Source organism: Dendropsophus ebraccatus, chromosome 9, assembly GCF_027789765.1.
Source record: "Dendropsophus ebraccatus isolate aDenEbr1 chromosome 9, aDenEbr1.pat, whole genome shotgun sequence".
Classification (NCBI taxonomy): Eukaryota; Metazoa; Chordata; class Amphibia; order Anura; family Hylidae; genus Dendropsophus; species Dendropsophus ebraccatus.
This window is the reverse complement of record NC_091462.1, coordinates 101,595,142-101,620,974: the sequence shown is the minus strand read 5'-3', so window position 1 is coordinate 101,620,974 and position 25,833 is coordinate 101,595,142. Positions and strand designations below refer to the sequence as shown.

The window sequence follows — 25,833 nt, the reverse complement described above, 5'->3', positions numbered from 1 at the left end:
ATGATATTATTTGGTTCCAGGATGACCATTGTATCTTGAGGCCATTGTCCGTTGAGGGATCACTGTATATGTAGACTGATGGACTAACAGAGCTTCTATGTGTGTTGGTGTCTATGCTGGAGATGGCATGATTTCCCTTCTTCCTCCTCTTACAACTTCCATGCCCCTAGGCCCATGATGCAAATGCTGTTTCATGCACCACACTTCCTAACCATCACCCCAGCAAATATATTCTCCCTTTTATAAGCACTACACCACAGGTGTCAACCTGCACCCCTCCAGCTGTTACAAAACTACAATTCCCATCATGCCTGGACAGCTAAAGTGTTGTCTGTCGTGCCATGATGGTAATTGTATCTAAAAGGTCAGTGACTGATGGGTAGACTTGGCCTTGCCTTTCATACTAGGCTTAAAAAACAAACCAAAAAAAAAAAACATGGCTGTTTTTCCCCCCCCAAAACAGTCCCACAACTATCCTTTGTTTTTATATGTTACTACAACTCTGGGGTTCCAGTTGTCTCTGGAAGAAACTGGCCATGTTTTTGTAGCACTGGATAACCCCTCTAAAGCAGTGATTTTTAACCAGTGTGCCGCGACACATGGTCGGGTGTGCCGCGGGGAAAGTTCCCCAAACTATGGTGCCCCTGTGTTTTGTTCCCCGGCAATGCGCAGCGATCAGTGGCGGATTATAATGTGGACGGTTGCGTGGTGCGCACCACGCTCCCGATCTCCGCTGATTGGAGGAGCACGTCCGGGCCCTACGGGCGGCCAGTAGGTGAGGCGGACAGCAGCTGCAACCATCTCGGAGGAGGTGAGGAGGAAGGGGGGGGGGGAGAAAAACCTGGGGATGGGGGAGAGAAGCATGGGGGGGGGGGGGGGGGGGGGGGGAGAGAAGCATGGGGGGGGGGGGGGGGGAGAGAAGCATGGGGGAGAGAAGCACAGGAGAGAAGCAGGGGGAGAAGTATGGTGGAGAGAAGCATGGGGGAGAGAAGCATGGGGAAGAGAAGCAGGGGAGAGAAGCAGGGGGGAGAAGTATGGTGGAGAGAAGCAGGGGGGAGAAGTATGGTGGAGAGAAGCAGGGGGGAGAAGTATGGTGGAGAGAAGCAGGGGGGGGAAGTATGGTGGAGAGAAGCAGGGGGGAGAAGTATGGTGGAGAGAAGCACAGGGGAGAAGCAGGGGGAAAAGTATGGTGGAGAGAAGCATGGGGGAGAGAAGCACAGGAGAGAAGTATGGTGGAGAGAAGCAGGGGGGAGAAGTATGGTGGAGAGAATCATGGGGGAGAGAAGCATGGGGAGAGAAGCACAGGAGAGAAGCAGGGGGGAGAAGTATGGTGGAGAGAAGCACAGGAGAGAAGCAGGGGGGAGAAGTATGGTGGAGAGAAGCAGGGGGGAGAAGTATGGTGGAGAGAAGCACAGGAGAGAAGCATGGGGGAGAGAAGCACAGGAGAGAAGCAGGGGGAGAAGTATGGTGGAGAGAAGCAGGGGGGAGAAGTATGGTGGAGAGAAACACTGGAGAGAAGTAGGGGGGAGAAGAAAACAGGCCCAGGTTTCACACTGAGTGAGTATAAATACATTTAGAATCTATATTATTAACTATATGTATAATATGTACTGTTTTAGTGTCATTTTGTGCCATTTTGGTTGGTGGTGTGCCCCGGGATTTTTTAAGTATAAAAAGTGTGCCGCGGCTCAAAAAAGGTTCAAAATCACTGCTCTAAAGGACAACTCTGGGCAGCACAATTTTTTTTTTTTTTGAAAAGTGCTGCAAGGGGAGATCATAAAGGAAATAACATGCTCTCATCTCTCTGGATCCAGCGCTGATGCCGTATACTGCCACTCTGGTCCCCCAGCCGCTTCCTGTTTAGAGAAGGGATCTGGGATGTGACGTGTCAGGACCACAGTCAGCGGCCTAGAAGGGACCCCGTTACGGATGCTGACTGGCTGAGCAGCCCTGACACATCATGTCCCTGGACCCCTCTCAAACCAGGAAAGACTGGGAGAGTAGAGCGGTGGTATGCAGCATCAGCGCTGGAGCCGGGGAGGTGAGAGCACATTATTTCTTTCAGCCTCCCCCTCTCCAGCACTTTTACAAAAAAATCACCCTGCCTGGAGTTGTCCTTTAAAGGGGTATTCCGGTGTCGGAAAATAGTCACCCCAGTCAAAAATATCACCCCAAAATCTATAACTTGCTGATATATCTTACTACAATATAACTGTTATCACTAATGGTACTGGCTAGTGTTGAACAGACTTGAGTTTGGCATCTTTCTCCGATTCTCCAAACCCAAATGTTCCGTCGTCTGGAGAAGTTGGAGCAGGCCTAAGGATTAAGGCCTAAGCAGTGCTTCTCAATTCCAGTCCTCAGGCTTCACCAACAGGTCTTTTTTTGAGGATATCCCATACAAAGAACCCCTGTGATAATACCTGATGCACTGAGTATAATTATATCACCTGTGAAATACTAAGGAAATCCTCAAAACATGACCTGTTGGTGAGGCCTGAGGACTGGAATTGAGAAGCACTGGTTTAAAGTGTCACTGTCATTTTTTTCTTTATTGCAGAAATCAATAGTACAGGAGAAACTTTGTAATTGGGTTTATTAGACAAATATGCCATTATCTGCATTCAAAAAGCCTTTCCCCAGGTCCCGCCCCCTCCTCTCTCTCATTCAATGCTCATGACTCTTTTACATCAGTGAGCCCTGTGTAACCGATTTAGAGGGGAGGAGGGAGATTAGTCAGCAGCAGAGAACAAAGGATTACACAGTGGGACCTGTGTGAAAGTCGGTATTTAGAGGTCAGAGAGGTCAGTGCTGAGTTCAGAGGAGATAGCCCGGTGATGTAGCTGTAAATTAACTCTTTGTTGTCCTGTTTTGGTGCCTCATCTCCCTCCTCCCCTCTCCATAAGAGAACCATGAAGACAGGGGGGAGAGCTTAAATTGCTTTTTCATGATAAAAAAGCATTTTGCGGCTAATAAACCCAATTACAAAGTTTCTTAAAAACGCCTGTACTATTTCTGCAAAAAAAAAATTGCCCTTACTAATCTCTTCCATAGTGTTTTTCAGAAAACTGATGGGCTTTTTTTATGCAGGCTTCACACTTACACTGGGGTTCTGTTCGGCGCTCTGGTAGGCCGGTCCATTGAACAACAGATGCCGAGAGACCCCATTGACTGCTGGGCTTCCGTCTGGTGTCCGTTTATTCTGCAGGATTTGGCCGTAAAAAAAAAACATGGCTGAATGGAGACGAGAGTGGCGGAACTGCTAATCACGTATAAATTGCACCACCATAATATCTGAGCGATATGCCTGCAATCTGCTCTTGCCCAGCTTTGTTATCATTGGGATTGGACTTTATTAAAGAGTTGCGAGCAGCTCACAGTCCCGTGCAGTTGGCCCTGAATTCAGTTAAGTTGCGATCAGCCAAACTGAAGTCTATGAAACCTGAATTTTGGACAACCATTGTGTTGTGGTCACGTTATGTTATACAATGGGTGCAAAACATCTGGCCATGTATAACACCAGCAAGAGGTCAATGACGCTTTAAAGGGGTTATCCAGCGCTTCTAAAACATGGCCGCTTTTCCCCCTCTCTTGTCTCCAGTTCAGGTGCATTTTGCAATTAAGCTCCATTTACTTCAATGGAAGTGAGTTTGAAACCCCACCCAATCTGGAGACAAGAGAGGGGGGAAAGTGGCCATGTTTTTGTAGTGCTGCATAACCCCTTTAATGGGAACCTTTGGTCTTCCAGCTGTTGCAAAACTACAATTCCTATCATGCCTGGACAACCTTTGGCTGTCCAGGCATGATGGGAGTTGTAGTTTTTGCAACAACTGGAGGCTCCCCATCCTGACTTAGTTCAATGTCCCCCAGCCTGTGTGTCTCCATCTATTGCACAACTACAACCCTCATTATGTGTCATGATGGGAGTTGTAGTTTGGAGGTGGTTGAACCTGGTGTGGTGATTATCTTTATTATTGCTCTGGTTTATTATAACAGACTCCATATATTATAACAGACGCATACAAGAGAACTGTCAGCGTTATCAGCGCCTTCTATCAATCTCCATGGTAACCGCGCTCACAGTCCGGAGTCTGCGCAGGCGCACTACTAGCTTGGCGAGTCCGCGCGGAAGCAGAAGACATTGACCTTGAAGACTACATTTCCCAGAATTCTTAGCGGTCGCGTTAAAGGCGCAGCCAGGTGGCCCCGTACAAAGTCCAGCGCTTCGGGAAGTGTGAGTATGTGGTCTGTGGGCTCGGAGGGGCTTCAGCTCCCTGTATACTGATGTCTGGGGTTACAATAGACATAGAAATAGCTGAATGCATAGCAAGGATATTGCAGGCTTATTACCCGGGGGACTTAAAGGGGAAAACCAGTTAACCTGATGGCAAGGCTGTATAGCAGTGTTCTACCTGTGATTCTCCAGCTGCTGCAGTGCTCCTGTCATGTATTGCAGTGCATGATGGAAGCAGCAGTTTTGTTACCTCTTCTGCCATTGCATGATGGGAGATGTAGTTTTGCAGCATCTGCTACTATTGCATGATGGGAGTTGTAGTTTTGCAGCTATTGCATGATTGGAGATGTAGTTTTGCGATCTCTGCTGTCATTGCATGATGGGAGTTGTAGTTCTGCAATAGCTGGATGATCACTGGTTGGAGAACACTACTTCATAGAAACCTCTGACCCCTTTGGTGCCTCTCAGATATTTCTGAAATTTGGTAAAAACTTGATTCTATATTTTAGGAAGAAGTCTCCGTGTGGCACCAATGGGGTCCGATCTTTGAGGAGAGAATCAGAGACGTGTGGGGTCTAAGGGTGGCCATACACCTTTAATAACTCATGGCCGAACAATTGTTCAGCAAACATTTCTCTCTCCTGTCAGGCCCCCTCCTGCCCTGTACAGGTACGTGTGGCATGGCCAAGCAATCCTGTGTTTTCTGGCAGCGGCTTATCTGTCCCAGAGCAAAGTGGTCGGCCGTTGATATTCCATCATGCCTCTCCATCCATCTTTAGTCGGGCTAACAAAAGTATAGGGTGTTTGGGTTTGCCCCACTCTGCAGGGTATTTACAATGATGGTAGTCCTCTTATAGGGTATGTTCACACTGCTTAAAACAGAAGGAAACTCCGTCGCGTAATCTGTCGCTCGTGCGGGCTCGATCAAGTAGAAGGGATCTGCCCGTGCATAGAATCGAGTCTATGACACGAGCGGAGACAAGCGCGGCTGCCGCAGTCCGCGAGCGGTGGATTACGCGACAGATTTTCCGTCTTTTAAGCAGTGTGCACATACCCATAGGGGCTGTCCTGAGGGATAAGGAACCTCCGGCCCCTCTAGCTTTAGCTTTGGCTGTCCAGGCATGATGGGAATTGTAGTTTGGCAACAGCTGGAGGGCTGAAGGTTCCTTATCCTTGTATTAGAGCAACCTCAGTCTATATTGGGGAATATAAAGGAGGGGTCTGCTGCTCAGCATCTCCTCAGACCCTAAAAGCTGCTGCAAATAGCATCTGCTGCTCTGGCCGACCATTCATTGGTGCTGTATAATGTTAAATTTTACACACAGCGTTGAACAGGACTAAACTCTACAGTGTTGTCATTCCCAGCTATCTGACACAATGTCTGCGCTGCCACCTCCAGACCAACCTCCCGAGGATGTAGAGAGTGATGACTGCCTCCTGTCCTACAACTACCTCTACAGCCCCAGTCTACTCCAGTAAGGACTATCTGTACAATCCTTCCCCCATGTATAGGTATTAGAGATGAGCGAACCTGGAGCATGCTCGAGTCCATCCGAACCCGATCGTTCGGCATTTGATTAGTGGTGGCTGCTGAAGTTGGATAAAGCCCTAAGGCTATGTGGAAAACATGGATATAGTCATTGGCTGTATCCATGTTTTCCAGACAACCTTAGAGCTTTATCCAAGTTCAGCAGCCCCCGCTAATCAAATACCGAACGACCGGGTTCGGATCAACTCAACCCAAACCCGGTTCGCTCATCTCTAATAGGTATAGCTAGGTCCGCCTGGCTCTATGAATAGCAGAGTTTGTAGAATAAGGCCATGTTCACACAACGTTTATGTTGTATAAATCACAGCCATTGTTGCAATTTGCAGCGGTGAATTGGGATACGGGTGCGCCTGCATCCGAATTCACCAGAAGTGAAGATCATCCAGCCGGTAATGCAGTAGCAGCCAGGATGATCTTCAGTAACACCGGCCGTTCTGTGATCCGGCCGGGTCATAAAACGGCCGGTGTAAACACTCTTCTAGCAATCCTGATGATACCTTCCTCATGTACACTGTGACAATCGGGAATGCACTACTCCCAGAATACTGGCAATAGGGAAATATTAGGGAGATGATGATAATAAACTGCAGCTCTGGATTAGCTGTTCCATGCAGGATATTGCGTAGCAGGTTATTGCTTAAAGGGGTATTCCACTCCAACATAACTTTTGATATGTTGCTGCCTATGGTTAGACTAACAATTCCTTCCATACTTATCTATTAAGTCTCCTTCCCCTAGTTCTCAGCTGCTACTTTTTGCTAAAGACACAAAAATCTGTGTGTGAGCTTTTCTCTGTCTCCCCCTCCTCCTCCCCTCCCTTCTGAGACGGCTGATGTAAACAACTCCCTGACTGGCTGTATCTGCAACTTTGTAGTTTCTTTGTAATACTGGGACGGTTATTCTGAGGTCAAGTTGCTGATGAACTCACTGTGAATAACCCTCCCGGCATTACAAAGTTACAGATAGGGACTTGTTTACATCAGCTTTACACACAGATTTTTGTGTTTTCAGCAGAAAGCAGCAGCTCAGAACTGGGGGAAGGAGACTGAATAGATAATAACAAGTATGGAATGAATTGTAAGGCTCACCATGGGCGGGAACATGTCATAAGTTATCTTTGAGTGGAATACCCCTTAAAAATAGCAGTGACACATGACCCACTGCTCCATTCATTCTCTATAAAACTACTGGAGCACAACGCATGGCTATCTCTGGGGGCTCCATAGAGAATGAATAGAGCAGCTGTGTACAGCTGTTCCCTGTTTGGGACCCCCTGCGATTGGACCCTTGTTTCCTATCCTGTGGATGAGGTATTCATTGACGTAAGCTATAGATACTAAACATAAGCACATGCTCGAGTCAGATCGTTCGCTATTTGATTTACCAGTTCGCCAGATCGTTCGCCATTTGATTTACCAGTTGGATGGAGCCCTAGGGAGTCCTGGGAAACCTTGTTAGATAGCTATCTCTGATGGATCCCATCTCTGTGTCAGTATATATATTATATACTAGTATATAATGTCCCCCATATAGCACATATACTGTAGTAATGGCTTCCTTTGTTTACTATAGGGGCAGAGTGGCCTTTATCACCGGAGGGGGCTCTGGAATTGGATTCCGCATTGCTGAAATATTCATGAGGTATAAAGTTCTCTCATTCTGTCTGTCTGTCCGTCCTCCTGTAACCCCCCTCCCCACAGTCCTATGGGACACTTATGAATATGTTTTCTTCCCCCCCCAGACATGGATGTGACACAGTCATTGTCAGCAGGAACCTGCAGAGGGTGACTGAGGTAACTCCATTTGTTTTCTTTAGGATTGTTTTCTGTGCCGCCATGTTGTCCTCCTGGATTCAGTATGACATTAGGGGCAAAGTAATAAATCCTCCACATCTCCTCCCCAGGCAGCGGAGAAGTTACGGGCAGCGACTGGCCGCCAATGTCTCGCACTGTCGGCAGATGTCAGGCAGCCCCAGACTCTTTCTGATGCCGTGGAGGAAGCGCTGAAGACCTTCTCCAGGATAGACATCCTCGTGAACAGTAGGTATTCCCTCCATCTCTGGTCAGTATGTGTCTTCAGCCCTGGACCTGTGTCACAATCTGCTCCTTCTCCTATAGACGCTGCTGGGAATTTCCTCTGTCCTGCCAGCAGTTTGTCTTTTAACGCTTTTAAGACCGTCTTGGACATAGACACGATGGGCACGTTCAATGCCAGCAAGATCCTATTTGAGCGATACTTTCGGGTAGGTGTATAGCGCCATCTGCAGGACATTCATGTGCATAGAGGGGGGTGACAGGTTCCCTTTAAAGGGAAACTATCAGCAGAATCTAGAAGAATCTAAGCTGTTGATATCTGCCTATAGGGCATGGGGCGCTGAGGATGAAGATATGTTTCTTACCATCAGCCCCGCCCCAGTGCACCAAAACACCTCATTAGCATATTAAATAAACTGCTAATATTCCGAGGATGAAGGTAAGAAACGTATCTCTGCTCTGACTGCTGACACCATTCACTCTCTATGGGATTTCCAACAGTCGCTGACTAGAGGGGGGAGAGCGTGACATAAAAGGGTACTCCGGCGATACGTCTCAGGTCCGCTCAGCCAGTCAGTGACAGAGGCAGGATCTGAGCGGACTTGAAACGGATCCCGCCTCCGTCACTGACTGGCTGAGCGGACCTGAGACGTCATGTCTCGGGCCCGCGTCAGACACCAGGAAGCGGTCGGGAACCGGAGCGCCGTGATGCGGGACCCGCCACTGGAACCGGGGAGGTGAGTGGACGTCGTTTCCCTCAGCCACCTCCTCCCCGGTGTCAGGAAAAAAATGCCCCCCCGCCGGACTACCCCTTAAGGATTCTCTCTTCGGTGGTGTTTATATCCCTTTGCCATGCTTGGCTCCTCAGGCCTTGCACTATGCATAACACTAAAGTTCCTTTAAAGGCTGTTATGCCAAAATTAAAGGGGTTGTTGACCAAAAAATGTTCCCTTTTAAATCCACTGATGACAGAAAATGACAAAGATATGTAATTTTCTTCTATTAAAAAAATCTCAAGTCTTCCACTACTTATCAGCTGCTGTATGTCCTGCAGGAAGTGGTGTATTCTTTCCAGTCTGACACAGTGCTCTCTGCTGCCACCTCTGTCCATGTCAGGAACTGTCCAGAGCAGTAGCAAATCACCATAGAAAACCTCTCCTGCTCTCCATACTTGAAATAATACCACTTCCTGCAGGACAGACAGCAGCTGACAAGTACTGGAAGACTGGAGATTTTTTAATAGAAGTAAATTACAAATCTCTGACACTTTCTGGCCCAATTTATTTGAAAGAATTTTTCACATGTCTGATGCCACGTCAGACAATATTTGTAGTGACAGCGCCCATTTAAATTAGTTAAATAATTTAAATAATAATTAAATAAGTTAAATAAATGCTCCCCCACATTACAGATAAGTCTTATAATAAACCTGTAGCCATGATCTTCGATTAGTGGGGGAGCCAAATTATAAAGCGCCACCAATGCAGATATTTCCAGAAGTTATTTTTTGTTGTCACTAGTTGATTGTCTTTATGGTAGATGACCACTAGGGGTCGCTGTGGCATCATTATTTTGCTCTAGTTAGATTACATCATTCCCAGGTAGAATGTACTCAAGGAAAATCTGGAGAGAAGTATATTTCTAAACTGTATATATATTTTTCAATTACATGTAATCATTTATGAGCATATATACTAGGCCGCCTCTTCCTGTAACACCCTATTCGAGGGGTGTCCCACCATAGGCCATTTGGATTTGACATCCAATCAATGAGACCCTGTGGATCCCTAGAAAAGGGTTCCCAGTATTTGATGGCGCTGTAGCCGCACCTGAGCAGTAACTCCATTGAAGTGAATGGGAGGGTTGAGTTATAATGACTGAGCTATAGAACACGACAGGCTACGGCTATGCGCATGTTATATTGTAATGGGCGCTTATAAATGGGTGTTTGTTCCTTACAGGATCATGGTGGGGTCATCCTAAACATCACAGCAACGCTGGCCTACAAGGGAACCGTCTTGCAAGTGCACGCAGGGAGCGCCAAGGCCGCCATAGGTTGGTAACATAGATGGTTTGTATAAAGGACTGTTATCCAGGCTGCCCCTTACCATCCCATTTTCTATACAGATGCCATGACAAGGCACCTGGCAGTGGAGTGGGGTCCAAGCAAAGTGCGAGTGAACGGCTTGGCCCCTGGGCCCATAGGTGGCACAGAAGGGATGCGTAGACTAGGTAAGTGCCTGTTTCCTATAGATTACAGAAGTTCTTGTAGTTGTTGTGCATTTGCCAGTCTTGGCATTAAACGTATAACTTGTGCCATGTCATAGGTGGAGCCGTCGCAGAGGCAACGGGCGTGTGGGATACCATTCCCTTACAAAGGATGGGAAATAAGACTGAGATTGCACATGGTGCCCTCTTCCTGGCGAGCCCTCTGGCTTCCTACGTGACTGGCACTACCCTGGTGATGGATGGCGGTTCCTGGATGACCTCTCCCAATCACTTGGCAGCACAGCTGGGTACCCCTCCTTCTCCTCACCTATAGGTGATGTTATTCTTGGAGTAATGCAGTAAGGGTAGAACTAGGTCGGACTGAGCCCCTATGGCTATTACATGCAGTGAGATTAATGTGCAATGTATATTCTCTATAACTGCGACCCTCCAGCTGTTGGAAAACTACAACTCCCATCATGCCTGGACAGCCAAAGCTAAAGCTTTGGCTGTCCAGGCATGATGGGAGTTGTAGTTTGGCATCAGCTGGAGAGCCAAGGTTTCTTACCTCTGTCCTATAGCATGTGTCATGGCCTCCCTCACATCTCTGATCTCCGTTTCACCTTTCACAGATTTCTGGTCTTCTGAGATGAGGAAAAGCACTTGAAATGACTGCAGCCGCCGATGGAGCCGAACGTGATCAATGCTAATTCAACACTCCCTCTCCTTCACCCCGGACTATTGCAGAACTGATTGTATTACAGATCGCAGTGGTCATAATGGTCCTTACTGGGACAGGAAATGGTTAATAAGAAGCCCCCGCTGTAGTTATTCCAAGGGTGGGGGTATCCCGCTGGGTTGGTAATGTAGGTCACATGATCCTGCATATCAGATTGGGGGGAATATGTAAAGACAATATGGACAATTATTAACAAATAAAACTATAGACTGTTGACTACTTGTCATGTAATGCTGGGAGTATGGGGGGATTTACTGGGACTGGTGCCTGTGGGGTGAGCTTGTTATGGAGGGGGTCCTATGGCTTTCTTATGTATTTGGGAGGGTAGCTGTCTCCTGTGGTTGGTTGCTGACTCTGTAGCTGTCTCTTATGGTTGGTTGCTGACTCTGTAGCTGTCACTTGTGGTTGGTTGCTGACTCTGTAGCTGTCTCTTATGGTTGGTTGCTGACTCTGTAGCTGTCTCTTGTGGTTGGTTGCTGACTATAGCTGTCTCCTATGGTTGGTTGCTGACTCTGTGGCTGTGTCTTATGGCTGGTTGCTGACTCTGTGTCTGTGTCTTATGGTTGGTTGCTGACTCTGTGGCTGTGTCTTATGGTTGGTTGCTGACTCTGTGGCTGTGTCTTATGGCTGGTTGCTGACTCTGTGTCTGTGTCTTGTGGTTGGATGCTGACTCTGTAGCTGTCTCTTGTGGTTGGTTGCTGATTCTGTAGCTGTCTCCTGTGGTTGGATGCTGACTCTGTAGCTGTCTCTTTTGGTTGGTTGCTGATTCTGTAGCTGTCTCCTGTGGTTGGATGCTGACTCTGTAGCTGTCTCTTGTGGTTGGTTGCTGACTCTGTAGCTGTCTCTTGTGGTTGGTTGCTGATTCTGTAGCTGTCTCCTATGGTTGGTTGCTGACTCTGTGGCTGTGTCTTATGGCTGGTTGCTGACTCTGTGGCTGTGTCTTATGGCTGGTTGCTGACTCTGTGGCTGTGTCTTATGGTTGGTTGCTGACTCTGTGGCTGTCTCTTATCGAGCGGTGGCTTTGTTTCCTATGGTTGATTGGCAGCACTGTACTTGCCTCTTATGGGGGTGGCCACGTGGCTGTCTCACATATGTGTGGTCCTTTGACTGCCTGTCATGGGGGGGTTGGTTCCTCTTATTTAGAGGTATGGCTCTGTAGCTGTCTCTTATGGTTGGTTGCTGACTCTGTAACTGTCTCCTGTGGTTGGTTGCTGACTCTGTAGCTGTCTCTTATGGTTGGTTGCTGACTGTTGCTGTCTCTTATGGTAGGTTGCTGACTCTGTAGCTGTCTCTTATGGTTGGTTGCTGACTGTAGCTGTCTCTTATGGTAGGTTGCTGACTGTAGCTGTCTCCTGTGGTTGGTTACTGACTGTAGCTGTCTCTTATGGTTGGTTGCTAACTGTGGCTGTCTCTTATGGTTGGTTGCTGACTCTGTAGCTGTCTCTTATGGTTGGTTGCTGACTGTGGCTGTCTCTCATGGTTGGTTGCTGACTCTGTGGCTGTCTCTTATGGAGTGGTGGCTTTGTTTCCTATGGTTGATCAGCAGCAGTGGCGTAGCTACCATAGAGGCAGACTAGGCAGTTGCTATGGGGCCCATGCAGGAGGGGGGCCCAGGGGAGAAGGTAAGAGTGTGTGTCCTTCTGCCTAACCTCTTATGTACTGCAGTATGTAAGTGACCCAATGTTTACTTACATGCTGCAACACAAAAAAAAGGGTTAACAAGCAGAAGACAGAGATCTCTGCCTCGCTGCACTGATAACCCTTGACCTCTGTTCTTGGCAGCAGCAATCAAGTAGGAAAGGAAAATGTGCAGAGCTCTGTGCATATATATATATATATATATATATATATATATGCACAATGCTTTATGTTGTGTGTAGGGGAGGGGGGCCCTTTAAAATTTTTTGCTATGGGGCCCCGTGAATCCTTGCTACGCCCTTGATCGGCAGCATTGTGCTTGCCTCCTATGGGGATGGCCACGTGGCTGCCTGTCATGGGGGGGGGGGGGGTTGGTTCCTCTCATTGAGAGGGATGGCCCTGTAGCTGTCTTCTATGGTTGGTTGTTGGCCCTGTGGTTGCCTGTCATGAGGCAGTGGCCCTATGGCTGGTTCTGCCAAGACAAGGGATCTTGGTAGGAAACAATCTACTGCATGGATCCGTTCAGTTAAAGGGGTACTCCAGTGAAAAAAAAAACTGGTGTCAGAAAGAGCCAGAGTTGTAATTTACTTCTATTAAGCTGCTGTACCTATCAGCTGCTGTATGTGCTGCAGGAAGTGGTGTATTCTTTCCAGTCTAACACAGTGCTCTATGCTGCCACCTCTGTCCAGAGCAGCAGCAAATCCCTATAGAAAACCTCTCCTGCTCTGGACAGTTCCTGACATGGACAGAGGTGGCAGCAGAGAGCACTGTGTCAGACTGGAAAGAATACACCGCTTTCTGCAGGGCATACAGCAGCTGATAAGCACTGGAAGACGAGATTTTTTTTTTTTTTTAAATAGAAGTAAATTAAAATTGCTGGCGTTGCCTTTTATATGTCTCCACCCTCACCCCAGCAGAACATGAAATATGGCCACTGCTAGAAACAACAGCTGCATTACAGGCCTCTATACAGCAGCATGTTCTTGTAAAGCTCAGGCCCTCCAGCTGCTTTAGCTACGGCTGTCCAGGCATGATGGGAATTGTAGTTTTACAACAGCTGGAGGGTCTGAGTTTGACACAAGGACACATAGATCACCAAAGAGAGGATGCTTGTGTCATGCTCCGCCCCCTCCCTAGGCACAGCATGATGTATCAGCTTTGCCTGTATTTCTCCTTTAAGTAGCGAACGTAGTACTAGAGATAAGCGCTCAGTAAAACGTGAAGACCATACAGAGAGCGTATCGGGATCACTTTGCTCACATTATCGGCCGTGTTGAGGTCGATGGAACATGTAAGCTCAGAGTTCACTGCTGCCAAGATAGCGGAAGGGTCCTTGAGCTTATCTGTCTGCTCTGTCTGGGTGTTATGTACAGTTTAGCCACTAGGGGGTCAGAGATCTCTCTGCTGGAAGCACTGAAATCCTGCACTCCGCTATGGGCTCCTGCTATCTGTTGTATCAACAGAACTGCAAAACAAAGCACCCTGTGTGAATGCAGCTCTATATAGAGCCATGTGACGCGCGTTCTCTTAAGGCCTTATTCAGATGTCACATAAATTTGCATGTGTTCGCGACCATGGACAATATTTTTGGGCCATTGATTTCAATACTACTATGATACATACCGCAACACGAAGAAATAGAACATGTCCTAGTACGGACGCGGATTGCGGCACGGACTGCTCAATAGGACTCTATGGGATCTGTGTTTTACACTGATGTGAAAAATAGGGATCCCATGTCCTCACCCCTGACCTGACAGCACAACCTCAGAGATGAGTGCCCTTCCCCTCTTGGACCTGCCGGTGCATTACCACCCAAAGAAGACCCCCAACCTGGACCTGCTGGTGCATCTCCACCCAAAGAAGACCCCCAACCTTGACCTGCCGGTGCATCACCACCCAAAGAAAACCCCCAACCTGGACCTGCCAAGGCATCACCACCCAAAGAAGACCCCCAACCTGGACCTGCCGGTGCATCTCCGCCCAAAGAAGACCCCCAACCTTGACCTGCCGGTGCATCACCACCCAAAGAAGACCCCCAACCTGGACCTGCCGGTGCATCACCGCCCAAAGAAGACCCCCAACCTGAACCTGCCGGTGCATCTCCACCCAAAAAGGCCCCCCCTGGACCTGGCAGTGCATCACCACCCAGACTAAGGGCCCTATTCCATGGAACGATTATCGTTCAGATTATCATTAAATCGTTCGAATAGCCGTTAACGATTAACGACTGAACGGGAAATCGTTGATCGTTTAGTAAGACCTGGACCTATTTTTATTGTTGCTCGTTCGTATTGAATAAGACGTCGTTCGCAGTAGTGACGAATGCAATAGCGACGACAAGACGACCGCAAGAACGATCATAAGTAACGATTATCTTTCCATGTAAATGGGTGAACGATTTCAGGTCTTTCGCAATAGCGGTCGTTTGGATCGTTTATCGTTAACAATTATGTGAACGATAATCGTCCCGTGGAATAGGGCCCTATTAGAGGGAACGATTATCGTGCAAAAAATCGTTAAATCGTTTGAATTTAAATGATAATCGTTCTGTGTAATTCCAGGCAACGATCAAAAAATCGTTCGTATGATGTTGATCATTGATATAGATCTGAACTAAATCGTTTAACCTTCGCTGTAATTCCACATTCGTTCGCTCAAGTTCCGTATTTTTTCACTAATCGCTCAGTGTAATTGCACATTGTTCTTTGTTTTTGCTGGGATCAGAAGGAATAAACGATCATAGTAACGATCGTAACTAACGATTATCGTTCTGTGTAATATGGTGAACGATTTCAGGTTAACGATAAACAATCTCGTTTGCGATTGTTTATCGTTAGTCGTTAATTGTTAAAAATCGCTCAGTGTAATGCTGCGTTTACACAGAACGATTATCGTGCGAATTTGCACGATAACGATCGAATTTGAACTATAATCGCACGTGAAATCGTTCATTTTGATCTTTTGAACATGTTCTTAAATCGTCGTTCGCAAAAAATTCGCAGATCGTTCCGTGTAAACAGTCGTTCGCCGATTTTACCTATGTGCGAGATAGGCTTAAGCGATAGCAAAACGAATTTTCCGTACGATATATCGTTCCATCTAAACGCTGATCGTTTTTAAAAAAAATCGTTACTTCTAAAATCGTTAATGGTACGATCATGCAAATTATCGTTCGTGTAAACGCAGCATAATAGGACCCACTCAGGTCTCGGCTCAGCTGGCAAAGTCCCCCGCTGCCTCCTTCGCCATCTTTGGGTGCTGATGCACTGCAAGGTTTGAGGGGGGAGGGGGAACTAAATATCAGTGAAAACAACAGACACCACAGATGCAATTACAGAGGAATTTCCACGCATCGCGGAGGAAAAATAGCGGGAGACTTTGTGGACCTGAAAAAAACCCTGAACGTGTGAATGAAGCCTTGGCGTGGCTGTGCAGTACGTTTTATAGTACACTTTACCTGTAAAAATATTTTTGGTCAGTTATGTCTCACAAACCTGGGACAAGTTGTCCGTTCTGTACAGTAGCACAACGGGTGAGCCCGCCCTTACCTGGAGTATATATATATATATATATATATATATATATATATATATATAACGTTTCTCAGGCGTCCATTATCCCCGGGTGTGTCTGTCGTAATTATACTCCATTAACCTCTATTTATACAACGGATCAAGAACTAAATAATGATACCCGATGTCTTAGTCACTGGTTCCTAGCGAACTCCAGAATGACGCCTCTGTTATATAAGGCGGGGACGGCACTCTGTGCTGCATGGATGTCTGTGCACTCCTGTGGTCTGCAGCTGGATGTGCTAAAGGGGTATTCCCATCTTGTAAAGCAGGGGTGGGGAGCCTGTGGCCCTCCAGCTGTTGCAAACTACAACTCCCATCATGCCTGGACAGCCGAAGGCTGTCCAGGCATGTTGGGAGTTGTAGTTTTGCAACAGCTGGAGGGCTGTGGGTTCCCCATCTCTGTTCTAAAGTGATGGCATAGAGCTGGGATTTTCTGTCATTATATGATAAATGATGAGGGTCTGACCCCTGGGATTAATCCCCCACTGATCCAGACAATGTTTACCCTCTTTTTTTCCACCTACTACAACTACCCCCATTTACTTCAATAGCGTCATGCTGTGGTTCTCTGAGCAGCAGGTGGTCGGGATGTCTGTGCGGAACGAAACAGTCACTGAGAGACAGCTAAATCAGCTCAATTCTCAAGACTCAGAGGTCGGACCCCCACTGATCATTTAGTTATGGCATATCCTACCAATATACCCTTAAGGGCTGTGTCCACACACAGTATTTTGGGCCATTAAATCAGCTGTAAACTGTATCTTGATTTACTGAGTTCTATTGAACTTAATGGAAAAACTGCTGTTAATTCCTATTAGCTATAAAATTAAAGGGGTTATTCAGAATTAGAAAATGAAACATAACTGTGATATTGCAGGTCTGTTCCTTTGAAGTGAAGCGAGTGTGCCATACCACGCACAACCTGGGTACAGGGGTGGCATTGGTTGTGAAAGAAAGATAACTCCTTTAAAGGGGTACTCTGGCGGGACTCTGCTACAGCCAGAGGGGCTGACCCATCATGACCTACACAGACCAGGAAAATGTTGGGCACTGGACTACCCCTTAAGGTGTAAGGTCCTATTTCAGCCTTTAAATATACAAAAAAAAGTGATAACAAAAAGTGTTTGGCTATGTTCTCATGACGTGCTAAACATCACAAAGAACGGCCGTTGTTGTTGAACAATGACTGGAAATAATGTTCATGGACTGGGGTGTTTCTGGGTGTCCTGTTCGTAACGCCATTGAAGAACACTACTGATAACAGAGAGCAATAGAGACTATAGCAAGGATCCCTGTTGAGGACTTCTAGGCAAGGGGTTATCCAGCGCTACAAAACACAGCCACTTTTCCCCCCTCTCTTGTCTCCAGTTCAGGTGTGGTTTGCAATTAAGCTCCATTTACTTCAATGGAACTGAGTTTGAAACCCCACCCAATCTGGAGACAAGAGAGCGGGAAAAGTGGCCATGTTTTTGTAGCGCAGGATAACCCCTTTAATTTTCCACTGGCGAATACTACAGTATCACTGCTTTACCATAAAGTGAGGTGATTTGTGTAAATCCTTGTTTCCTCCCTATATAAGACCTGGAATCTGTGTGGATAGATCCAGCTCTGACCTATGGGCTCCTGGCATTGTGTCCACATCTACTTATCCGTCCTTTTCTGTACATGACAGCCCCACCTGAGCTCTATTCACTGCAGCTAAGCCTGGAACAATGGCCGTGTGCACAGGCTCTTATGAGAAGGTATGATGTATAGAAGAGGTGACACTGAGTACCAAGCTTTACATAGAGAATAGTGTTCTGGAGCAGACATGTCTGGTAGTGACTGCTTCCTCACCCAGTCAGCCAGCATGAAATGTGCTGCAGGGGGGGCCGCATGTGTCACTGCGATTCCAATAATGAGCATTATGCGTATCCGAGAATTAGCATGACACGCGTGTAATTATTCTAAGAGGGCCGGGTATATTCACTGCAGGCGGCCCTGGGTTATAAATTAATATGAAATCAAAAATTTACTTAAAGGAACACTCCAGGCAAAACTTATATAACGGTGTTATGCCTAGTGCAGGGCCTGAGGGGGCGGAGCATGACACAATTCTTGTTGGCGTTCTTTAAATCCTTTGTGTCATGCTCCACCCCCTCAGGCCCTGCACTAGTCTAGACATAACTATGTATCGGCGTAATCTGGAGTGTTCCTTTAAAGGGGTGATGGAAAGCTCCAGCTCTACATGTGATGCAGGTTTCAAGGATATTTGCATGTATACTGCATATATACCTAAAAGCGAATCATCTGTATCGTCGGACACTGCTGCCCCTAACCCCAGGTACCGTTTGGTAGTTTTTCTTACTCCTTCCCTCCTGGTGCCTGTGGGTACAAAACTTCTCTTATTCCGACTGTGTGGTGTCAAAGGGGCGGGGCCTACAGCATCTGTGCTGAAGCATCTCTCTTCCCACCTTTCCTCTTTGTTAGCATGCCCCTGGGCTGGATATTCATCTTCGTCAGGCCTAGAACAAAGATGCTCTAGGCCCCACCCCTTTGACACTGCCCCGTCAGATAAGTAAATTTTTTACTCAAATATCGGCACCAGGAGGGAAGAGAAGCCCCGGACCAGGCATGAGTTGAGAAGAACTACTGAACAGTACTAGGGGTTTGGGGCGGTGTGTGGTGATACAGATTCGCTTTAAGACACAGATTACAGTGTGGATTGTCAATAAAGTTGAAGATACTGACATGTTTTTTCACTCGTGGATTTAAAGGGAACTTGTCACCATAAAAGTGCTATCCGATTTATCAGCATCAGGTTATAGAGCAGGAGACGCCAAACAGATTGATATATATCTTTGTAAAAAAAGATTCAGTATAACCTGTCATTTATTGGTTAAAATCTCTGATCTTTCCATACTTAGGAGTCCAGTGGGCGGTTCTGTCATTGTCCATTAAATAGAATGAGCAGGGATTTCAATCAATAAGTTATAAGTTATACTAAATCTTTACCCACAAAGTTATATATCAATCTGATCGGCTCTCCCTGGTCTATAACATGATGGTGATAGATTAGATAACATTTTCATAGTGACAGATTCCCTTTAAAAGCTGTAAGAAAACAATACGCAATGTCTGTATAAAGACACGGAAATCCCAGCGACATGACTTTGTATGTGTTTGTCTTTGTACTTTACGTATATTCCTGCTCTGAAATCTGTGTGAGCTCAAAAACATGTGAACATGTCCTCGGGCTGTGTTCACACCCACTGTTTTAGGCCTTATTCTCATCTGTTTTTAGGTTTACTTTTATTGTTTTTTTTTTTCCAGCTGTTAAAGAAGAAGTCCGGAGAAAATTTTTATTAAAGTATTGTATTGTCCCCCAAAAGTTATACAAATCACCAATATACACTTATTACGGGAAATGCTTATAAAGTGTTTTTTTTCCCTGCACTTACTACTGCATCAAGGCTTCACTTCCTGGATAAAATGATGATGTCACGACCCGACTCCCAGAGCTGTGCGGCTGTGGCTGCTGGAGAGGATGATGGCAGAGGGATGCTCAGTGTCCCTCCAGTGCGCTGTGTCCCTCATTATCCCCCTGCCATCATCCTCTCCAGCAGCCACAGCCCGCACAGCTCTGGAAGTCGGGTCGTGACATCACCATGTTATCCAGGAAGTGACATCACCATGTTATCCAGGAAGTGAAGCCTTGATGCAATAGTAAGTGCAGGGAAAAAAGCACTTTATAAGCATTTCCTGTAATAAGTGTATATTGGGGATTTGTATAACTTTTGGGGGGCAATACAATACTTTAATAATATATTTAGCTGGACTTCTCCTTTAATATGGGTTATAAAAAAGAAAAAAAAAGCCCAAAATACAGGGCAAACATCATCCTAGATTGTGTTTAATGATTGTGTTTACTAGAGTTGAGCGAACCACGAGCGTGCAGAATGCCGCTCTAGGGAGTCCTGGAAAACATTGGTTTAAGTCATAGGCTGTATCCATGTTTTCCCGGACTTCCTATGACTGCATCCATCTTCTCTAAACTCTGGGAGTCAAAAGCTGAGTGTTCAGGTTAAGAAGAACGTTGCCAAACCCGAACTTTCAGCATGTTCACTCAACACTACCATCACGTGACCAGGAACCACAGGAGTCACACGACTACGTCTTTCTTTTGAATGAATGTTGCGACTCCCAAGTGGTGGCCCCGCAGTCAGGATGAATTTTTTGCGACTAGGGGGTCATTGCCACTTGTCGGTCATAACACAACTCCATTCACTTGAATGAGAGTCAGAGTCGTGTGACACAGTGGTTTGTGGTCATGTGACCTAGTGTAGCCCTAGGCTAAGTCTCACTTAGACCAACCGTAAAGATATATGTGTGTGTGTTACTTTATTACCCGTGACGAAAGTTGGGTGTGACCTCTGACCAAAGATTCATTAAACATGCCATGTCCTGTCTCCACGAGACACCGTTCTCTAACAGAACGTACACGCCATCTCTGTGTAGCCCCTCCATACTGGCCAGTCATGGGGTCTTTTCCTGATTGGTGGTGGTGGGACGCAATTATTTACATGATGGGATCACACTGGCAAGTTATGGGGTCCTTATCTTCTTTTTCAGAGGGGGGCAGTTAGTGATATGGCAGGATTACCCAGGGCAGTTATGGGGTCTTCTTCTTTATTGGTGGGGGGTTGGGAGAATTAGTGATATGGTGGGATCCCACTGGCCAGTTATGGGGTCTTCTCCTTCTTTATTGGGGGAGGGGTTGGCAGTTAGTGATATGGCCGGATCCCACTGGCCAGTTATGGGGTCTTCTCCTTCTTTATTGGGGGGGGGGGGCGGGGGAGGGGTTGGCAGATAGTGATATGGCTGGATCACACTGGCCAGTTACAGGGTTGTCTTCTTTATTGGCAGGGGGCAGTTAGTGATATGGCGGGATCACCCGGGCCAGTTATGGGGTCTTCTCCTTCTTTATTGGGGGGTAGGGGGGAGGAGGGGTTGGCAGTTAGTGATCACACTGGCCAGTTATGGGGTCTTCTTTATTTGTGGGGACCAGATTTAGTGATCACACTGGCCAGTTACAGGGTTGTCTTCTTTATTGGCGGGGGGCAGTTAGTGATATGGTGGGATCACAGAGGCCAGTTATGGGGTCTTCTCTTTCTTTATGCAGTAAGTGATATGGTGGGATTATATGGGCCAGTTATGGGGTCTCCTTCTTTAGTGGTGGGGGATTTTAGTGATATGGTAGGAACACATGGGCCAGTTATGGATCTTCTTCTTTATTTGTGGGGGGCAGTCAGTGTTATGGCGGGATTACACTGGCCAGTTATGGGGTTTTCTTCTTTATTGAATAGGGTAGGGGCCAGTTATGAGGATGTTTTCTTCTTTATTGGTGGGGAGGGGGGGCAGTTAGTGATATGATGGGATTACACTGGCCAGTTTTGGGGTTTTCTTATTTATTGAATGGGGCAGGGGTCAGTTATGAGGTTGTTTTCTTCTTTATTAAGGGGGGGGGGGAGTACAGTTAGTGATATGGCGGGATCACACTGGCCAGTTATGGGGGTCTCTTTCTTTATTGGTGGTGAGGGGGGAGCAGTTAGTGATATGGCGGAATTGCACTGGCCAGTTATGGGGGTCTCTTTCTTTTCTTGGGGGGGGGGGGGTGCAGTTAGTGGTATGGCGGGATCGCACCGGCCAGTTATGGGGTCTCTTTCTTTATTGGGGGGGGGGGGCAGTTATTGATATGGCAGGATCACACTGGCCAGTTATGGGGTCTCTTTATTGGTGGGGAGGGAGGGGCAGTTAGTGATATGGTGGGATCGCACTGGCCAGTTAAGGGGTCTTTTTCTTTATTGGGGGGCAGTTAGTGATATGGCGGGATCGCACTGGCCAGTTATGGGGTCTCTTTCTTTATTGGGGGGCAGTTAGTGATATGGCGGGATCTCACTGGCCAGTTATAGGGTCTCTTTCTTTATTGGTGGGGAGTGGGGAGGGGGGGGGCAGTTAGTGATATGGCGAGATCACAAGGGCCAGTTATGGGGTCGTCTTCTTCTTTATTGGTGGTGTTGGCAGTTAGTGATATGGCGGGATTGCACTGGCCAGTTATGGGGTCTTTCTTTATTGATGTGTGTGTGGGGGCAGTTAGTGATATGACGGGATCCCACTGACCTCCATGGCTGCACATTGTAACGTGATTGCCGCTGGCAGTAAAATCCTCCTTCACAGGAGAGGCCTGATCTACACCGTCTCTCCACTTCCCGTTGCAGAGAACCAGGAACGCTCTGAATAATTGATGTGACACGTAGGAATCAATTAATTCAGCTCGGGTTGGCGGAATAGTAAAACGTGGGAAAAACAAGACATTTTGGTGGTGGGTGAAAGGGGCCGTGATGGATAATATATAGGTATATCTATTGGAAATGAACGGACCCATGTCATAGGGATGACGGTGGGCAGTGCCAACCAGGGCTAAGTAAACAAACAAAATGGCTCCTTTCTCCACAACCCTAGTAACGATGGAAGACCGATCCAAGACGGCTGCCTGCTGCAAAGCATCATGGTCCCATGATTTTATATAGCTCTTGGTCGTGTCTGTACATGCTGGGTGATGCCGGAGACATAGCCGGGAGTTTCTGTGCCCAGGGCAAGCACTTTTAATTTTTATTACACCCACTAAATACAGCGTTTCAGACAACACCCGCTATCCGGCAGGGATCCTCATTCATGACTGTGAGGATTGTGGATGTAATTGTTACTAGATCTACTGGAATCTGTTAATAAGATTATTCCCTTTAACCTCCTGCTGTCTATTGTGCCCTATGGACACAATAGAGGGGGATTCCTATCTGGAGGGGGGGGGGGGGGGGGGGCAGCTGGGTATCTGGTGGGCCTGGCCTGTCCATGTATTACAGGCATGGGGAACCTTCAACTCTCCAGCTGTTTCAGAACTACAATTCCCATCATGCCTGGACAAAAAAAAGCTAAAGCATGATGGGAAATGTCGTTTTTCTACAGCTGGAGGGCTGAAGGTTTCCCATGCCGAATGCTCTACCTCAGTGTGCACTAGCTAATGCAAAACTACTACTCCCAGCATGCCTTGAAAGCTGAAGGCCATGTCTTTGCTTTGCATTACATTACGTTTTGAAAGTTTGACTCTCCATGTCCTTGTATTACATGTGTTCTCTAACTTGAGACTCTTTAGCTGTTGAAAAACTACAACTCCCAGCATGCAATAACCTTTAAATATCAAGACATGATTGGAGTTGTAGTTTTAGAGAACATATGTAATCCAAAGACATTCGGGGAGATTTATCAAACATGGTGTAAAGTGAAACTGGATCAGTCGCCCCCTACCAACCAATCAGATTCCACCTTTCATTTTCCAGAGTCTGTGAGGAATGAAAGGTGGAATCTGATTGGTTGCTAGGGGTAACTGAGCCAGTTTCACTTTACACCATGTTTGATAAATTTCCCCCATGGTCTTTGGTGTATCAGTGCATGCTGGGAGTTGTAGTTTTGCAACAGTTGGAGAGCTGCAAGTTATGGAACAGTCATGTAATACATGGATATGACCACTGTCAGGGCATGCTGGGACTCTACAACTCCCAGCATGCAACAACAACCTTTATATATCAAGACATGATTGGAGTTGTAATTATAGAAAATACATGTTTTTTTTGTGTATTAGTGCATGCTGGGAGTTGTGGCTCTGCAGGTCATTGCAAAACTACAACTCCCAGCATGCTCTGACAGCTAAAGGCCCTGTACTTGTGTTACATCACTTTTCTCCAACTTGTAGTTTAGCAATGACCTGCAGAGCCACAACTCCCAGCATGCACTGATACACTGAAAAACATGTATTCTCTATAACTACAACTCCAATCATGAATTTATATATAAAGGTTTTTGTTGCATGCTGGGAGTTGTAGTTTTGCAACAGCTAAAGAGTCACAAGTTAGAGAACACATGTAATACAAGGACATGGTCTTCGGTGAATCAGCGCATGCTGGGAGTTGTAGTTATGCAATGACTGGAGAGTCGCACAATGGAGACCAGCGATGTAACACAAGGACAGGGCTTTAGCCATGTTCTCTAATTTGTGGTTCTCCAGCTGTTGTGGAACTACAACTCCCAGCATGCCGACAGCAGACGGTCATATCCATGCATTACATGACTGTTCCATGACTTGCGGCTCTCCAGCTGTTGCACAACTACAACTCCCAGCATGCACTGATACAGCTAAGACCGTGTCTTTGTATTACATGTGTTCTCTAACCTGTGACTCTCCAGTTGAAGTTTTGCAACAGCCGGAGGACGACAGGTTGGGTAGTACATGTTATTACATGATCCTCTGGGGAAGTATCTGGAGGACCTGGCGTGTCAACCTATTACATCCCTGTTCTCCACTTGTTGCAAAACTACAACTCCCAGCATGCCCTGACATTGTATTGTATTCCTATTGTCACAGTGCATGGGTTTAGACCAGGAGTAGGGAACCTTTGGCAGTCCAGCTGTTGCAAAACTACAATTCCCATCATGCCTGGACAACCAAAGCTTTAGCTCTGGCTGTCCCTGCCGCCGCTGTGTTAGTCTTCACTGCAGTTCTCGCATTCTATTCATACACCAGGCAGAGGATCAGGTCGGACCGTGCTATAACTCCGGCTCAGGCAGCTCCGATATGGACGCTGACGAATAAGAATTGACATGCTGAGAATATTTCTGCTGAAGACAGGGGCGGACTAGATGAAACTGTTGTTCTTTTGTTGTCAGCCTGTAATATTCTATATATCAGGGCAGAACGTGCGGCGCTGTCAGCTCACATCATGGCACAGGAGGACGGGGTTATATAACAGCGCAGGTATCGAGATACACGTGGAATCTCCTGGGAAATGATGTAATGGAATCTTACACTGAACATCCAGCTGCTCCACTCCCAGGTGCTGCTTCCCAAACACGCAGTGTACCCAGGATACCGGCAGCGACAGGTGCCCGCCTCGGGCTGCCGCCACCTTCTACAGAGATACAAGGCCCTGAGATTAAGGCTTGCTCCATTAGATGTTTATAAGGAACAGATCCCTGTCATAAAGTGCTGCAATGAGGCACACAATAGCTGTAGGGAATCTATGTGCTGCCACATAGGCCCAATGCACACAAGGTTAAAGAGGAATCTATGTGCTGCCATATAGGCTCCATGCACACAAGGTTAAAGGGGTACTCCAGCAAAATAAATTATTTCAAATCAATTGGTGTCAGAAAGTTAGCCAAATTTGTATTTAAAAATCTTAAGTCTTCCTGTACTTATCAGCTGCTGTATGCCCTGCAGGAAGTGGTGTGTTATTTCCAGTCTGACACAGTGCTCTCCGCTGCCACCTCTGTCCATGTCAGGAACTGTCCAAAGCAGTAGCAAATCCTTATAGAAAACCTCTCCTGCTCTGGACAGTTTCTGACATGGACAGAGGTGGCAGCAGAGAGCCATGTATCAAACTGGAAAGAATACACCACTTCCTGTAGGACATGCAACAGCTGATAAGTACTGGAAGACTTGAGATTTTTATATTGAAGTAAATTACAAGTCTGTATAACTTTCCAGTTAATTTGAGTTAATAAGAGAAGTACCGACGGTGGATTTTAACGTCCGAGAATTGCAATGTTGCATAGTGATATGTATCATTTCGCTTATGGCCAAAAAATTGGGTTAGGTGCTTTATTGTACAATGGACACCAGTGGATCCAATTGGATTGGCATTAATGGGATCCACTGGGTTTCCTTCTGGAGTCTGTTCATTGGCAGGATTTGACCGGACATGGCACATACTATTTTTTAATTTTTTTTTGGGTCCGGTCAGATCTCTGATGGAGACCCC

The 25,833-nt window shown here is 46.7% G+C and overlaps 1 protein-coding gene across 3 annotated transcripts; it reads left to right on the top strand.

Moving 5' to 3' along the window:
* Positions 1-4,126: 4,126 nt before the first annotated feature.
* DECR2 (2,4-dienoyl-CoA reductase 2) lies at positions 4,127-10,979 on the top strand. 3 transcript variants are annotated; one of them, XM_069982108.1, is made up of 10 exons: positions 4,127-4,234; positions 5,600-5,709; positions 7,356-7,424; positions 7,525-7,576; positions 7,687-7,822; positions 7,901-8,025; positions 9,778-9,871; positions 9,944-10,048; positions 10,144-10,332; positions 10,657-10,979. In XM_069982108.1, the coding sequence occupies exons 2-10, from the start codon at positions 5,612-5,614 to the stop codon at positions 10,689-10,691; spliced, it is 903 nt and encodes a 300-aa protein (XP_069838209.1). In that variant the 5' UTR covers positions 4,127-4,234; positions 5,600-5,611; the 3' UTR covers positions 10,692-10,979. The 3 variants fall into 3 exon arrangements, with proteins under 3 accessions (XP_069838209.1, XP_069838211.1, XP_069838210.1); XM_069982110.1 differs by having other exon boundaries at positions 10,144-10,358; XM_069982109.1 differs by lacking the exon at positions 4,127-4,234 and adding an exon at positions 4,744-4,903.
* The last annotated feature ends 14,854 nt before the right edge of the window (positions 10,980-25,833 follow it).